At 39.5% G+C, this 17,833-nt stretch overlaps 1 protein-coding gene across 3 annotated transcripts in view; it reads right to left on the reverse strand.

Annotated features, from left to right (window-relative positions):
• Positions 1 to 1,482: 1,482 nt before the first annotated feature.
• Pif1A (PFTAIRE-interacting factor 1A) overlaps positions 1,483 to 17,833 on the reverse strand; it is a 230,355-nt gene continuing 214,004 nt past the window's right edge. For 2 of the 3 annotated variants that reach the window (XM_069848923.1, XM_069848920.1), the window contains 5 exons: positions 15,340 to 15,522; positions 15,205 to 15,261; positions 10,964 to 11,038; positions 5,367 to 5,566; positions 1,483 to 1,758 (listed from right to left, as the gene is read on the reverse strand). In XM_069848923.1, the coding sequence (XP_069705024.1) occupies positions 5,495 to 5,566; positions 10,964 to 11,038; positions 15,205 to 15,261; positions 15,340 to 15,522 (387 nt within the window). In that variant the 3' untranslated portion in view covers positions 1,483 to 1,758; positions 5,367 to 5,494. The remainder of the gene's footprint in view (positions 1,759 to 5,366; positions 5,567 to 10,963; positions 11,039 to 15,204; positions 15,262 to 15,339; positions 15,523 to 17,833) is intronic. The other variant, XM_069848921.1, reaches the window with a different exon arrangement.

The following is a 17,833-nucleotide window of genomic DNA, read 5'->3' on the forward strand; positions in this document are numbered from 1 at the left end:
AACTTGCGAATTCGAAATGAGGCAGTAGAGCAAGTGGACAGCTTCAAATACTTGGGTGTACTATAAGCAGTAAGAAGAGCTGCTGTCAGGGAGTCAGAAGGAGGACAGCAATGGTAAAAGAAGTTTTTAAGGGAAAAAGGAGCATCTTCTACGGATCTCTGGAGAAAGAACTAAGGAAGAGACTAGTGAAGTGCTTTGTGTGCTGTGTGGCACCGTGTTTGCAGAAATATCATTGAGAAAAGAGTCCGCTTTCTCTCATTTTCCATTATAGGCCCATCGTTACCAGTGGTGCTTTGTAACCTCAGAACCTCTCACAGGAGGGGGACGCCACTCGAGTGGGGGGTTTCTGACCGATTTCCAGATATTTTTAGGAAGAGGAGACACAAAATATTCGCCCAGAAGTTTAGGAGGCATCATATCCACATACAGGAGGCCCACGTTTTCGAAATCAGAGATGCTGCAGACATGTATTTTCGTGAAAATCTCGAAATTCAATTTTTACAGCAACTTAGACTTCGCACAATTAACTTCGTGTTCTTCTGTAGGCGCGTGAGCATTTATAACTACGATATCGCACATCTACCCATAAGTACTAAATACGATAACCTGTCACTGATAAATTCGACCTTTTTTACTGCTGATTTTATTCTTTTATGTACAAAGAATCCTGTTCCTAATTGGTGATTAGTGTTTCCCTCCCCATAATACAACAAGTAATCGCCTATTTGTGATATGCCATTCCCATCTAACCTAACCTCTTGTACTCCCACGAAGTCTATTCTATATCTAGCTAGTTCTTTTGCTACTAATGTTACCACTCGTGTTCTATAAAGACTAGTTACGTTCCATGTACCAAATCTTATAACCTTATTCCCTTGCTGTGGTCGTGCCGGAGAATCAATCCCATTCCGAGGCATATTGTTAGGCTTCGTAACAAGCTGTTTTTACGGTGATTGGCTGTTAGCCCTTCGCCCAACCCCCAAGCTGGAGGACCACCCCTTATCGGCTGTCCACGACTGCTTATTCAATATATTTGTAGCTACCCTCCATATCTGGAGGCCGTCTCCTCGATCCGCAACCTGAGGACGCGCGGCCAAAAGGCAAAAGACCTTTGGTGAGGCCGAGACGTAGATGGGAAAATAATATTAAAATGGATTTGAGAGAGGTGGGATATGATAGTAGAGACTGGATTAATCTTGCTTAGGATAGGGATCTATGGCGGGCTTGTGTGAGGGCGGCAATGAACCTCCGGGTTCCTTAAAGGCCAGTAAGTAGTAGTAGTAGTAGTAGTAGTAGTAGTAGTAGTAGTAGTAGTAGTAGTAGTAGTAGTAGTAGTAGTAGTATTCGTGTTTTTAAATAAAGGCTATTTTTCTATGATTCAGGGGTAACAGGACGTCACAAATCACTTACAACTCCAACTGGGCTCTTGAGGTACTTGCAGAGCTTTTCCTTGTCGAAATCATGTGGCTTTTCTGGAAGCTGCACCTCCGACATCCTCACGTTCCTCAGGAGGTCCTCGAACGCCCCGCTGACTGAGCGCACGCGCAGGTCCTTGGCGAGGGCCATCACCATCTGGTCCTTGGTGCGGCATTTCTTTTGGAGCGAGACCATCATGCTCTGCAGGTCGCGCACGGAGGTGGGCAGTGGCGCGGCGTCGTCCTCCCTGACGGCTGGCGTCGCAAACACATCCACGTCGTCGTCCCTCATCTTCTTCTGCAGTTGTGACAGGGCAGCTCTCAATTCCGCCATTTCAACAGACTGCGCACACGACAACCAATGTTCACAAATTATTACTTTGTATAACAGAGTGCCATGTGTTCCATGTCGGAGTTGAAAATCTCCAAGCATAATTTACAGCCTCTGAATCACATTACTCGTCTCTAGTATCCTAGTAATACCTTAGTTGCATAGTAGGTGGTGACTGAGACAATGAGCATACTACTTGTCCCTCTGCCTCTGTCGGCAAAATAGTATAACTAAATCCTATGTTTCGATAAAATACATGAAGCTGATTTATAATAAATAATCTGAGGTGCGAAGTAGCGTCTCACAAGCAAACGTTCTGATGGGGGCAGATAAAAAAGTTATTTTTTTTTCTTTCACCATGTTAATAATGTCAAAATAAGTGCTTATACAAATTTTGGCCACTCGACCGCAATTACGATGCCGCCCAGAAAGTGATTTTCCCTGGGGCCGTTTATAGGAAAAAGCATAATTGCCTAGAAATATTTATTGAAACAGATAAGCAACTGTTGCGCTATTTGTCAACATATCCCCCACTGGAATTCAGACATTCGTCATACCATGGGATCAATTTTTGTGTCGTAGAAGTCAGCCGCCTCAGATCGGAACCAGCGTTTGACTGCGTCTGCACCTCTCTCTGTCGATCCCATGATATGAGAACTGTCTCAATTCCGATGGAAAATATGTTGAAAAATAGCTCAACAATTGCTGTGTCTGTTTCAATAAATTTGTCTAATGGAATTGTGTTTTTTTCTGTTAACGGCCCCTGGCGAACTTACTTTTTTACGGCCCTCATAATTGCGGTCGAGTGGCCAAAATTTGTATAAGCACTTCTTTAAACATTATTAACATGGTGGAAGAAAAAAAATTAACATTTTTTATCTGCCCCCATCAGAACGTTTGCTTGTCAGTGAAATGAAGATGACAATGCCATTGAAATGAGTCAAGGGTCCAGGTCCGAAAGTTACGCAGCACTTGCTCTTAATGGGTTGAGGGAAAAATGTCAACCAGGTAATTTATCCCAACTAGAATTTGAACCCCGACCCGCTCGTTACATGGTCAGACAAGCTAACCGTCACTCCACAGCGATAGATGGTATTACTGTTGACAGTTCAGGGAAATAAATTATAAACCAGGGATGCAGAACTGGGGAAGAGAGGGATGGAAGCATGGGGAAAGAGATTGTTCCCCTTCCACAATCCCCCGGCCTTGAATTACGTATCTGTGAGGTTCCGCAAGCACACTGAATACATATCTCCTCTCCCCTTATCATCTCCAATGACGTGTGAGGTAAAAGGAAGAGATGAGTCACGTGTTCCGGCTTGTGACGTGTGCCACAATTGTAGCACAGTTTTGCATCCCTGTTATAAACAGTAATAATATTCAAAGTCTGATAAAAGAAACTCACTGTTCCACAGAAAGCGAAACGTATGAGAAAGTAGGCCTATTTGTATCATCTTTATGACACTCATTTTTATCTGTAAACAGCTGTACCCGGTGAAACTGACAAGAACATCATAGTGTATTTGATTTTATTTTGCTAAATAATTCAAATATACAGGGTGATTCATTATTACGTGTAAATACTTTGTGTGTGTATTGTAGAGGTGAAACTAAGACTAAAACGTTCTATACAACTTTTTCTCACAATCTTAAATCCCAGAGTTCCAATAGATGGCACCTACGTCATAGTAACTGCATAAGCATTACTGTTCTCCCACACATTTGGTGTGGTATTGTGGGGAATCGACCTCGAGTTCACCTCTGCGGTTGACTGGGGAAATCTACATGACATCCCTTTTTCAACGCGAGTGAACTTATGGATTATGCACAATGGCGCTCCTGCGCATTACTGCCGCAACGTAAGGGCGTATCTCAATGCTGCGTATCCAGGTCAATGGATAGGTCGCGCAGGGCCAACTCCTTGGCCAGCTAGATTACCAGACATGAACCCTCTGGACTTCAAGTTGAGGGACAGCACTTTGAACGTGCATTACACTAAGAATTGTGAAAATGTGTAAAGTCTAGAAGAAATTGTTTTACATTCTTTACTGTGTTTGGTTTTGGTTCACTAAACGTGCATAAGGGGACTGCCGAGGATATGGATTTAGTGACTTTGGTTATTTTTGTATTTTTTTTTATATCATATCATCAATTTTAAACAATAACAAAGGTTTTTAAACTTCACATACTTTTTAACAGAAGCATAACAATATGAAAGAAGAAAGGAACAAATATATAGCTTAATACACCGGCAAATTTTTACCGAGGCACTTCTCCTCTGCCTTATAAATCTACATACATTCAATAATTATTCTACAAAATTAAGATGGTTAAGCAGACATTTTCTTCCCTTTGCTTGCATTTTATATTCCTCTGTCTTTATATATGTGATGTATTCTTCACATAGCAAATCTTCATGATTTATTATGAAGTGAGCGGTATGTCCAAGGATCCATATGAGAGCTTGATGTTTGTCACTGTTGGCAAGTAGAAAGTCCGGTCGTAGCCAAATATCTGGTGTAAACTAATAGTATTGTGTAAAGTTCATCTTCTGTATATAACATTTCAATTGCTGCCAGACATCACGGGTCCTGGAGCATCGCCCCAGCTTGTGCGATAATGTATCAGGTTCATTACAGTATAGACAGTTAGGACTATTCAACATGTGTATACGATATTGACGGTATCTAGTAGCTACTATATCGTGAACAATTAAAAACCAAGTAGATTTAATTGTAGCAGGAAGAATTTTGTGAGTAATGTTTTTCCATAGTTGAGTAAAATTTGTATTTTTCGGCAGAATATTGACAATGCGCATTGGTAGGATTACTCTGTAATGTTGTAGACGAGAATAAAGTTCTTGTTTTGAAGGACAAGCCGAGGAATCATAGTAATTTTGGAGATAACTCCATTCTTGTAAATATACTCTTAAGTATTTCAGTTGAGAAGGTATTTGTCGAATATCCGTAGGACATCTTAGATCGAGATTGTGACGCCATTGTTGAAACCACACTTTACTGAGCGTTTCATTTTGAGATTCAATTATAAAATTTCTATATAGAAATAAGGAGAGACATTTGTCCGAGACATCCCACAGTCCAAGTCCACCCGCGGCTAGAGGAAGATGTAAGGTCGACAAAGGCACTTTGAACAAACAACCTTTCCAAATGAACCATAGCACTGCACTAGAAATTTGTCGAGCATGACTAACTGTAATTGGTAAAACTTGTGCTACATACCATAACTTTGAGAGTATGAATGTATGGACGAACCAGACTCGTTCATACAGACTAAAAGACCTCCATTTATAGCTTTGTGCTAGTGTATTGAAGTCCAAATGCACTGTACGAAAGTAATAATTAGTTTACATTTGGCGTGTTATCCTTTCTTTGTTTGGGAGCGCAAGTTCCACGAAAAATGGCGTTAACTCTGGAATTAAAGGTTTTAAGAAAAAGTTGTATAGAACCTTTTAGTCTTAGTTTCACCTCTACATTACACACACAAAGTATTTACACGTAATAATGAATCACCCTGTATAGTTTATTCTAAAAAGCAAGCAATGAAATATCATAAAACAAGAGGTCTTTCATGCTTGTAGTTGCAATGATTGTGACACTCACCTTTTCTCTAGACCTCGTCTTCAGTTGTTGCACCTCGTGCTGAAGTTGCTCGTTCACCCGCACGAGGCTCTGCAGACGCTGTTCCCGCGTAGCGTCCGCCTCCCCCAGCTGCCCCACCACCTCCGGCGTCAGCACTGCCTCCAGTGCTGCGGCTGTAGCCACCTCTTCAGCACCGGCTTGTGGCTCAGCACCTTCGATACCTGCGTCAAGAGGCAAACTGACGTAATCTGAACACAACAGCCGGCGTTTCAATGAAATCTGCATTTCTGAGAAAGAAGGCTGATCACCGAAATGAAGCAAAGATGCTTACAAATTCTTCTTTTCGAAATCGCGAAGATACAGTAGTACTGTCGAACCTGTATCTAACTCACTTTCAAGACACCGGGCTTTCATTTAAAAAAAATTACAGTCTGAATGACTATTCATTTCAATTAAATATAATTTAAACAAAAAACACAAGTCAATTACATAGACGTCGAAATTTAAAACCACTGTTACGTGCGTTCTAGGTTTCATCCCTTCACTCAATTTCACCTTTGAAATTTCGAATAATTTCCTTGTACTCAACAACATTAATTGTTGAGTATTTAATTTTGGAAGGATATTAGTTAAGGGCAGCTTTCACAGATTATTGTTATTATTATTATTATTATTATTATTATTATTATTATTATTATTATTATATTTTGTTGGTGATAATAGAAACCTCAATCCTGTACTTATAAACAGAACTACATCCTGTATAATTACTGTTATTCTTATTTGCACTGTTGTATCAGTGAAGCAAGGTGAGTCAGTGAAGTTATGGTTTACAATGGCAGTGAATAGTTCAGTGTTAATTTATAGTGTGTTCTATAGTGTCAGTGAAATGTGTCATAGTGCCAGCGCAGTGAGTGAGATGAGAGTGAAGTGAAAGACAGTATCAATGTGAAACTTATGTAGGGCCTATACATATGTGTGTTGTAATAGAAAATTAGGTTCACTTATTAATTAGGTTATTTTATGCTCGACCATGCCGAAATGTAGTAATTATACACCTGGTAGCAGTCCTTTAATGCATGTCATTAAAGTACACCTACTCATTAAAGTACAGATGTTCAGCCAATGACAACTCAGCTTACAGGTGTTCAGCCAATGACAAGTCAGCTTTGTACAGTTATGAAACCGCAAGTATCGATTATTCTCGGATATGCAATCGAAAGAGAATTAGCGAAAAGTCACGGAGGCTGGAAATGTAATACTGTCGCAGAAGGTTATGTTCTGTTACTATAATAATTAGCGTTAATTGTAAATAATATTCAAATAAATTCAATTTGTCATCTCGTTTTTCAATGTCGAATTCAATAATCAAGGTTATATCAAGTTTAACGGGATTACATCAAGGTCAATGACATTATTGTTCCTCGGAAAAAATCAATACTTTCGCGTCTGCGCACATCTCACAATTCACGACCTAGAACAAGGTCACTTTCGATCTTGTCAGATACAAATAAAATGTATACATCTGAAAACCGGTAATTTCAAGTTAGAAATATGGTCGAGCATAAAAAGTCGTATGAAACTTGCCTATACTGGTAATTAAGACGCTGGTATGAATATTATGAAACTCGCTTGCGCTCGTTTCATAAACATCCATACTTGCGTCTTGATTACTATCATTATAGGATGGTTGCATAATGTACTATTATTATTTGTCAGATATTGCCATTTATTTTGTTGCATTTGGTGAATGATTAAGTTGACCATTATATGGATTGTATTTCATCTCACTGCCATTTTCTCTCATTCATTCTCATAATCATTTGTTCTGTTTTGTTTTGTTTTTTATTTTGTGCTAAACTGTAATTGGCTTTGTGCTGTTGTTTTGCACATTAATATTCGAAATAAATAAATAAATAATAATAATTATTAATGTAATTATTGTGTATTATTTTTATTGTGTGTAATTAGTTACCACTGCCATCGGGTGTTTGCCACTTGCAGAGTAATTTTTTTACTTGGTTATTTAACGACGCTGTATCAACTACGAGGTTATTTAGCGTCGAGTCCACACCTGTGGAGTAACGGTCAGCGCGTCTGGCCGCAAAACCAGGTGGCCCGGGTTCGAATCCCGGTCGGGGCAAGTTACCTGGTTAAGGCTCTTTCTAAGGTTTTCCCTCAACCCAATGCGAGCAAATGCTGGGTAAATTTCGGTGCTGGATCCCGGATTCATTTCACCGGCATTATCACCTTCATTTAATTCAGACGCTAAATAACCTGAGATGTTGATACAGCGTCGTAAAATAACCCAATAAAATTAAATAAATTTAGCGTCGATGGGATTGGTGATCGCGAGATGGTATTTGACGAGATGAGACCGAGGATTCGCTATAGGTTACCTGACATTTGCCTTACGGTTGGAGAAAACCTCGGGAAAAAACCCAACCAAATAATCAGCCCAAGCGGAAATCGAACCCACGCCCGAACGTAACTCTGGATCGGCAGGTAATCGCCTTAGCCGACAGAGCTACGCCGGTGGATAACATAACATAACATAACATAACATAACATAACATAACATAACATAACATAACATAACATAACATAACATAACATAACGTTACTGGGGTTGACATTAAAATGATCCAAATCTAGTCTTTCAGGTAAAGCTTCCTGTAAAGCAGATTTGAATAATTTCAAGGAAAAAATTGTTCCGGGGCCGGGTATCGATCCCGGGATCTCTGGTTGAACGTACCAGCGCTCTGCCAACTGAGCTACCCGGGAACTCTACCCGACACCGTCTCAACTTTTCCCGAAACGCCAGAGACCCACATCGAGTGCACACAAACTCTGTGTGACTTGGAATTGTGGAATTTTTCCCTTGAAATTATTCAAATCTGAGGAAGCTTTACCTGAAAAACTAGATTTGCATAATATATACGTCACTGTGCCCGTTAACAGAAAACCACAATTCCAAATCACACACAGTTTGTGTGCACTCGATGTGGGTCTCTGGTGTTTCGTCAGCCCACGCGAGTTGTGTGGATATAAAGGGAAAAGTTGAGACGGTGTCGGGTGGAGTTCCCGGGTAGCTCAGTTGGCAGAGCGCTGGTACGTTCAACCAGAGGTCCCGGGATCGATACCCGGCCCCGGAACAATTTTTCCCTTGAAATTATTCATTAAAATGATCTCCCAAAAGCCCTGACTGTCGCTCCCTGTGCAAGTACCTGTTTCTCAATCAAGGAGACATCGAGGGACGAAATATTCACACATAATGATTAAGCTTCCCGTTCTGCACAATAGGGACTCACCCTGAGGCTCACCTTCCTTAGCACCGCTTTCATAGTCCTCCTGCATTGTTGGAGGAACACCATGTTCATCAGACGGCAAGATCCTTTCGATTACGTCATCCAGGATGTTGTCAACGGACGAGAGTGCATCATCTACAGGGGCTCCTTCTGGCTTTGTGGTTGCCTCGGCTGACTTTGAAATCATCGTACCAGCATAAACGGTAGTCAAACTTTGTGGAAGCATCTTCGGTGCATCTTCCATAGCCATGGCCTCTCCCTGCTCATCTATTCGTGCAACTTCTCCTGGTTGTGCCCAACAAAACTCAGATGAGCTTCTTGCTCTTGTTATGATAAAAGGCAGTCTGTCAAGCTTGCTTATCTCGTGTGTGCTCCAACAAAAAACATCACATCCACAATTGTCTGCTGAAATGTAATCTCTTTGAATAAGTTCTGACTTATCCGAAGCCCCTGCTAGTGACATTGTTTCCTTTTTCTTCTCTGGATCATCCCTTTCTTCTTCTGAATTTGTTACTATCATTTCAGCACTGGCAGATCCTTGAACATTTTCTGCAGAAAGAGAAGAAATTTCGGGATTTTTCAAATCAAACATGGAAGACTGTCTTAAATCTGCACGTATATGTGGATATGTCACAAAGGAGCATTTATCTGACACACCCCAACAAAACACATGGCAAACAGAACCACTAGAGGCAGGCCCGGAATCGCCATGGGCTTCTTTTACAAAACCATAAGTCAACGGAGAAGTTCTCAGGTCTTCTTCAAGCTCAATATTACATACGTCGTCTATGAATCTCGGCCATACATCCTCGGACGTCTTTTCTGCAGCAGGGACAGCCATTGTTTTCTTTGTTTCTGAGTCAACCCTACTTATTTCTATCGGTATTTCTGTTCTCTTACTCTCTTCTGTAGACGTTTGATATTCATGTTGAAAGAGTCGCTCTTTTGAACCAAGTTCAACGTAAGCTACAGGAGGTTCATTTATTGCCCTTTCGAGTTCGCTGTCTGTATACGTTAGAGGTTCTTTAGGAGGCTCTAGGATACATTCTCCTTCCTCACCGAACGGAAAATCTTCCGCTGTGAGTCGACTGTATTCACTTTCTGAGTAAGTGAAAGAAGGTTCTAACGGTACAGATTCTAACTTCGATAATTCTTCAGTTCTTCTTTCCTGCTTAATCGTCTGAAGAACAAGTGAGAATGGAAATTCGCCGTCAAATAAGCGCTCCCTCGAACCCAGTACAACATGTTCTAAGGCAGGGGCATTTATTGCTCTTTCAAGTTCGCTATCCGTAAAACTCGGAGCTGGTTTAGGGGGTTCTAGAATGCATTTCCCTACTTCACCGAAAGGGATATCTTCTGCACTCACCCTGCTGTACTCGCTTTCTGAGTAGGTGAAAGAAGGATCAGCTCTCATTGTTGTTTCTGTTTGTTTCAAAAGCGTCAAACCTTCAGACGTTTCATCTGCTCTAAGTCCTGTCTGAGCAACTTTCAACGAAGGGAACTCTTCCTGAAATAAACGCTCCCTGGAACTAATCTGAACGCCTTCAACAGCAGGAGCATTGATCGCCCTTTCAAGCTCGCTGTCTGTAAAAGTGAGAGACGGTCTTGGTGGCTCTTGGACGCACCTCCCCGACTCGCCGAAGGGAAAGTCTTCTGCTGAGGTCCTGCTGTATTCGCTCTCGGAGTACTGGAAGGAAGATGCAGACTCTCCTGCGCTTGCTGGACCGCGTTGGTCAGTAATTTCGCGTACCTCGAGAGTCTTCTGCGAATATTTAACATAAAACAACCATTACCTTAGTTTTCCCAGGAGAATAACCCTGTAGTGGACATTCTCTACCGTTGTTCCGCAGGAAACCATTCCCTAAGTCAGGCCTGCAGAACTGTAGCTCTTGAGAGAGACTATTTTCCTCCCCTCTTTTACCCCACCCACCTTTTCTACCTGTGCGGTCACGGCGTTCTAGTTACGCTCGGCTGCATCAACATTCATTCTCGGGCCGGATGTCGATCATCCCCAATAGAAGTGGAGTGAGGCTGACGTCATAGTTCCCCTACTTTGCGAGTTATGCAGGCCTGCCCTAAGTCAATGATTTATGGTGGGTTTCGTCACACGTTGACGAGAACACACTCCGAAATTTTGACGCTACCTGCACTCCAAAACCGAGGCCTTATCTCGGCAACACAAGAAAAGAGAAAGAAAGAGAGCTGGATTGTAACATATTACATACAAGACGCGAAGCTGGTTCGAAGTTCAGGCAGATTTTCTGAAAACAGATTCCGCGAGAGTTCTCAGCTGTTTTGCACCGTACTCACCGATGGCTCGGCCCCGCACATGCACTTGCAGCCGCACGGCTTCACTGGCAGCACTTTCTTCGGCTCCTCGGCGCCCTGCATACATAAACAACTCGATTATTTCGAGTTCATGTACTAATTTACACAATTAATTATTATTACTTTATCTGGCGGCATTCAGTCAGCACCAATCACTGCATCGACTTCATTCATTCTTAGAAAAGGTGCCAGTACTGAGACAAAGATTAAGGGGAGGGGACGGTATTTTTTAAAACTTTTTTTCCTATTTGGTGTAAAATATTAATTTTTGTATGTAGAGAGCTCATAGATGTGGCAACTCAACCAAATAAAAATATTTTGAAAAAAAAATATTTGGGGGCCCAAATTTGAAAAAAAAAACCCAATGCAGGATTGTACTAAAACCGATATATCTAAACCGTTTTTAAAGATAGATTCAAACAGTTTTTTGCAATGTATATAGCATGTTCTACAAACTGTCTGTAACAGAATTTTGATATTAGTTCCTACGTTTGTAAAATAAACAATTAAAATTTAATAACAATTTTCTGATTTCCTTTCTTGCAAACAAACGGACGTAGTTTTAAAATGAAATCAATTAACACAATTCTGTTACAGAGAAAAGTTTCCTAATAGTCTAAAGAATGTGTGTTCTAAATTTCATGCATGTATCTTTAATAGTTCAGAAATTATATCCCTTTTTGTCTGGCAATGTAGCAAAAAAAATGAAGTTACTGGAAACCTATAAACGCGGGCGTGTGATTTAAAAATCCATAGCGCAGGAAGTTTGAAAATGGCGACTCAACGTCCGATAAGGGCACAAATACCCACGAAATGTTATGCTATGCATTCCACACATATCACAGGGTATTTTAAAGATTTTTTTTTTTAATTTACTCATTTTTCACCAAATATACCATCCTCTTCCCTTAAGTTAACTAGCACAGTAATAGTAGCAAAAGCAGCAGCAGAAACAATAGCATTAGTAGCAGTAGCTGTAATAGGAACAGCAGAAACAGTAAAAGTTTTTTTTGTCTAGCAGAGTTAAGGTCATTAAGTCATTCTCTTCCACTCAACCACGTTATAAACAATAGACATGAAATTCATTGAATGGATTGCTTATTAAAACACAATTTTAAATCACACATAAATAATTACATGAAGACAATAGAATGAAGTTACATGAAACATGAAATAACATGAACATTTAAACTAACTGAGCAAATTACTAGTATCACTTAAGAGAAAATTATTATTTTTTATTTTAATAGGTTATTTACGACGCTTTATCAAAAGCTTAGGTTATTTAGCGTCTGAATGAGATGAAGGTGATAATGCCGGTGAAATGAGTCCGGGGTCCAACACCGAAAGTTACCAGCATTTGCTCATATTGGGTTGAGGGAAAACCCCGGAAAAAACCTCAAGCAGATAACTCGCCCCGACCGGGAATCGAACCCGGTCCACCTGGTTTCGCGGCTAGACTCGCTAACCGTTACTCCACAGGTGTGGACCACTATTATTATTATTATTATTATTATTATTATTATTATTATTAAACACGAAATACTCAAGCTGAAAAAACGTAGTGGAAAAACTAACAGTAGGTGAAAACAATTTGTAGTTACTAAATATCCATTCATTCATAAGATTTTAAATTAAAAAAATACTTGATATAAATTTATTAAATAATGAACTATCAGCGACAACAATATCATTATCTCTGAACCATTTAACAGTGTTTTTAACTACTGACCAATTCGGTGGCTCTTTCAGCAACATCCACGAAAATGTGGAAAAGTTAGTCTGTCATACTAAAAAAAAAGTTAGATGCAGATACAACACATAAATTCTCTTGACTTATTGAGTCATAACTATTTAACAGTCAAAGAAATAACGTTCTCAGACTTTTTACATGTTACCATTAAAAATAGGGACAAAGGGCAAAAAAAAAAAAAAAGTAAATAAATAAAAAAAAAGGAACAAATGTGAATGTGCCCTCAAAATGAGACAATCCCCATTAATCCGGACATATGTAACCAAACTGTAGGATGATCTTAACATCTCGCATGGAGGAGTGAGTGGAATGTAAGTATAGTGAGTCTATTTTTCCTCTTCGTTATGCAGACATGCAATTCACAGATAGCATCAGGACGCAGGCCTACTGTATATAAACAGCAACAAAGGGAAGAAGATTTATTTTCACTTCACGTCACGTGTTGACACAATGGCTGACTCACAGTCATTCTCTGCGAACGCTCGTGATTCACAGTACGATCGACTTCTGTGACTTACGTTAGTCATACCGACAGCGAAAATAGGCGAAGTAAATTCATACCATGAATAGAAACAGACTGCAATTCATCCGCAAGATTCAAGCACCAGGATAGTCAAAGAATGTTCTACCTATTCTACTGAGTGAGATTGGGATTGACAAAGTATAAATATCGTGTACAGCATCAATTTTTAAAATGTGGTCCTAGGACCCCAGGGATCCGCATGTGAATTTTCTAACTAAAATTTGATTTGTTATTTCATTATGAAAAATACAATAAAACACCATGATATTCCAGTAATAAATATGTACAATAATTTTCATAAAATGTAAAAGGCGTATGACTCGGTTAAGAGGGAACTTTTATATAATATTCTTATTGAATTTGGTATTCCCAAGAAACTAGTTCGATTAATTAAAATGTGTCTCAGTGAAACGTACAGCAGAGTTCGTATAGGTCAGTTTCCAATTCACTGTGGGCCAAAGCAAGGAGATGCACTATCACCTTTACTTTTTAACTTTGCTCTAGAGTATGCCATTATGAAAGTCCAGGGTAACAGAGAGGGTTTGGAATTGGACGGGTTACATCAGCTTCTTGTCTATGCAGATTACGTGAATATGTTAGGAGAAAATCCACAAACGATTAGGGAAAACACGTAAATTCTATTTGACGCAAGTAAAGCGATAGGGTTGGAATAAATCCCGAAAAGACAAAGTATATGATTATGTCTCGTGACCAGAATATTGTACGAAATGGAACTATAAAAATTGGAGATTTATCCTTCGAAGAGGTGGACAAATTCAAATATCTTGGAGCAACAGTAACAAATATAAATGATACTCGGGAGGAAATTAATCGCAGAATAAATATGGGAAATGCCTGTTATTATTCGGTTGAGAAGCTTTTATCATCCAGTCTGTTGTCCAAAAATCTGAAAGTTAGAATTTATAAAACAGTTATATTACCGGTTGTTCTGTATGGTTGTGAAACTTGGACTCTCACTCTGAGAGAGGAACATAGGTTAAGGGTATTTGATAATAAGTTGCTTAGGAAAATATTTGGGGCTAAGAGGGATGAAGTTACAAGAGAATGGAGAAAGTTACACAACACAGAACTGCACGCATTGTATTCTTCACCTGACATAATTAGGAACATTAAATCCAGACGTTTCAGATGGGCAGGACATGTAGCACGTATGGGCGAATCCAGAAATGCATATAGAGTGTTAGTTGGGAGATCGGAGGGAAAAAGACCTTTAGGGAGGCCAAGACGTAGATGGGAGGATAATATTAAAATGGATTTGAGGGAGGTGGGATATGATGATAGAGACTGGATTAATCTTGCTCAGGATAGGGACCACTGGCGGGCTTATGTGAGGGCGGCAATGAACCTCCGGGTTCCTTAAAAGTAAGTAAGTAGTAAATGTAACTTTTTCTTTAGTAATAAAGCTAATCTGTGCAATGTTTGTAAACTGAATTTGAGTTTGTAAAGTGAAAAATAAATAACTTACATATATGACAAGATTTTTTTTACTTTATACTGAGCAAAAATATAAAGTTAATGAAATGAGGGGTCCGGCAAAATGCACATACTGTAATACTAGGTATGGGTATGAAAGGAGTCCTCGAATTCTAAAGTTTAACAACCGCAGGTCTGTAGGCTCTACTATTAAAACTTCGGGTCCCTTGATGTATTCATTAAGCAATGTGGGAAAAGTACATCAAAATTTGCAAGTAACAACACTCTCCGTGTTATGGCAAAGCATCAGAAGCAAAGAACTGATGTCACAAAGATGAAAAATATATCCATATTGTGTTTCAAGCGTTTATAATTTTATTTTTAAACAAAAGAGAAATTATAGTGATGTTATAAAAAGTTTAGTTATAGTTTCTTTAAAAAACATGTCTCTGCATCCTTAATATCATCAGTTTAATATAATACCTAAAAGCGTATTTCTGAAGGCAAACTCACCTGCGCAGGGGCGGTGGGCTCCCCCGCTGCCTTGGGGATCTGCTGGTCCGCCGCTTCCTACATCAAGACACAACTTTAGTAAAGCTAGCCAAGTCACAGTCAAAATAAGCTGAGAGAAGCTTGCTAGGGACTTACAGCGACGCCGCCGGCTTTCTTGAGCTCCTCGTGGGCGCTGGGCATCTGCGAGTACCTCATCTCCCTCTTCGCCTCTTCCAGCTCCTGCTCCTTCTGCAGGATCGTCTGCGACATCGAAATCACTAGTTTCTCTTCGTTTTGTTTTTGTTCGTCGATGACAGCCTTTAGCTCCGACACCTTGGCCTGCAACACGCACATAATGAATCACTTTACTATCTCGTACTGGTCTTCTTCCGTCTTTGTCTTTCAGGAATGAATTCAATACATGTGTTCCAACTTCTAAAATATGGACTGAACACTATTCCATTTCGAAACATAAGCTTACTTCTCTTCGCCACTAAGAAGTCCTATCGCAAAGCAAGGAGAGTGAAAGACAGGTGATGACGTCAGATTGAAACCCGCGTGGCTAACGAGGAAGACAGGCTAAAGCGCGACGTCACATTCTTAGTCTTAACATCGACAACATTAACGAACGTAGAAATTTTCATTCTCTTGTTCTCCTTTTCCAAGTCCTTCACACTTCTACACCTACCTACCTTGCCTCCCGTTTCAGTTACCTGTCATCATAATCTCTTCACACGCACGCAAAATAGCCGCATACTAGCCATACCAACACATAAGACATCATCGTATTCATCATCATACACAATCTCGCTCTCGCGCTTGTGGAATACCCTACCCAGTGACATCAGAGACTGTCGGAATTTAGTAGCGTTCAAAAGCAAACTTAATAAGTATTTTCTTACTGCGTAGAGTAGGTTTAATTTTTACTTAATCAATAAAAGAAATGCTTCTCTCTTCTTAACTTTTACAATAAACTGTCTAGCTTTTATTAATCAGTTAATCTTTTAGTACTTGGATTTTTATTGTAATTGTAAATTTAATATTAGTTGTAATTATAATTGTAATTGTATTCTTAATATTGTAGTTGTAATCCCCTGGTAGAGGGGAAGAGAAGGCCTGATGGCTTTATCTATACCAGGCTAAATAAATAAATAAATAAATAAATAAACATTGAACAAGTTTATACATAAATGCACGTTTAACATGAGATTTTTTTAAGAACTTTGAACATGTATTTATATTAAGCGATTGTCACGTGTCTAAGACTAGACCAAGATAACCCATGTAACTGCGATTCGCTTCGCAGCCTGTCTTCCTCGTTAGCCACGGCAATCCGCTATCAGTAAAGGTAACTTCATGTCCTTTGTAAGGCAGTAGATCATCATCTAGATGTTCTAGCACCGCTTTGCACTAGACTTTCACACGGCGGGCTTCCCTGACCTGAAGATGCAGGACCATCGCAGAGACATCACAGGGCAAATACAAGAAAGGAACAAATACCCAGTCCCGTGAATGGAGATAAATCTTCGCCCTCGCCGGGAATCGAACTACGGACCGTTTCGTTAGAAAATGTATATTGGGCCATGATATATGCATGATATAGAACAAGATTCTGGGTGCGGGTCGGAGACACGGCTGATGGTTTTACGTGAATACTTCTAGCTTAAATCGACAGATCTAGACGAGATTTTTCGTTTGGCACCAAAATTAGTGAACCAACACATCAGCGTCGCGAGATATAATGTCCGGAAATTTCCGCTCATAACCGAAATGACCCCCAGACACCGTGAACACTCATCCGCGCCTCATGAATGCGCGGTGTCACCTCATGGTCATACTCGTATCGCACTCGTAAATTCGATCGAACAAGACACATTTATTTCAATCACTAGCCGTACCCGTGCGCTCCGCTGCACCCGTTAGAAATAAATATAAAGTAATTACATAATTAAAATAGGACGTTTGATCCAGGGAACATTCGTGTTTGATAGAAGGATAAATCGTTTAATATGTTACTTAATTTAAATTGCATCCAAATAATTAAAATGCGATCATTTTGGTCCAGAGACACTCATTTGGTGCAATGACAATTCCTTTAACCTGTTTCTTAATTTTTATTACATGCAACCATAGTTTAATGAAGATTGACATCATTTAGATTTAATGTGTATATTTTATTTTACTTGTTATAGGTTTCCATTGAATTATGGTAATAACTTAATTTTAACCCTTGTTTTCTACGTATTCAGTAAATGGCGCTTGGCCCACTATGGTTGTGAACCCTTCAAATAACTTAAATTATATTATAATTATATTATATTATATCAGAAGTTACTGTAATAACATTATAGCATTATGTCCATCTAGATTCTAGAGGAACTACACTTTCCAAGGGTGAAATAATAATTAATTATACTTACAAATCGGTTAGTTTAGCTTCCGATATTACTTCATACAAACACAGAAACATTCTCTGTAGGCTATGATTCATAGTTTTCGATTGCTGCTGTCCAAGGCCCCTTATAGAAGAAGTCATTTGTTTTTTAATTCATTACACGGCCTTAGATGGCAGTTATTTTAATTTTAAAACTCAATTATCTCATTAAATATCAGTCCTATCAAAATTTTTCAAGGAATAAAACTTATCGCA

The sequence above is a fragment of the Periplaneta americana genome, chromosome 15, assembly GCF_040183065.1.
Source record: "Periplaneta americana isolate PAMFEO1 chromosome 15, P.americana_PAMFEO1_priV1, whole genome shotgun sequence".
NCBI classification, from domain to species: Eukaryota; Metazoa; Arthropoda; class Insecta; order Blattodea; family Blattidae; genus Periplaneta; species Periplaneta americana.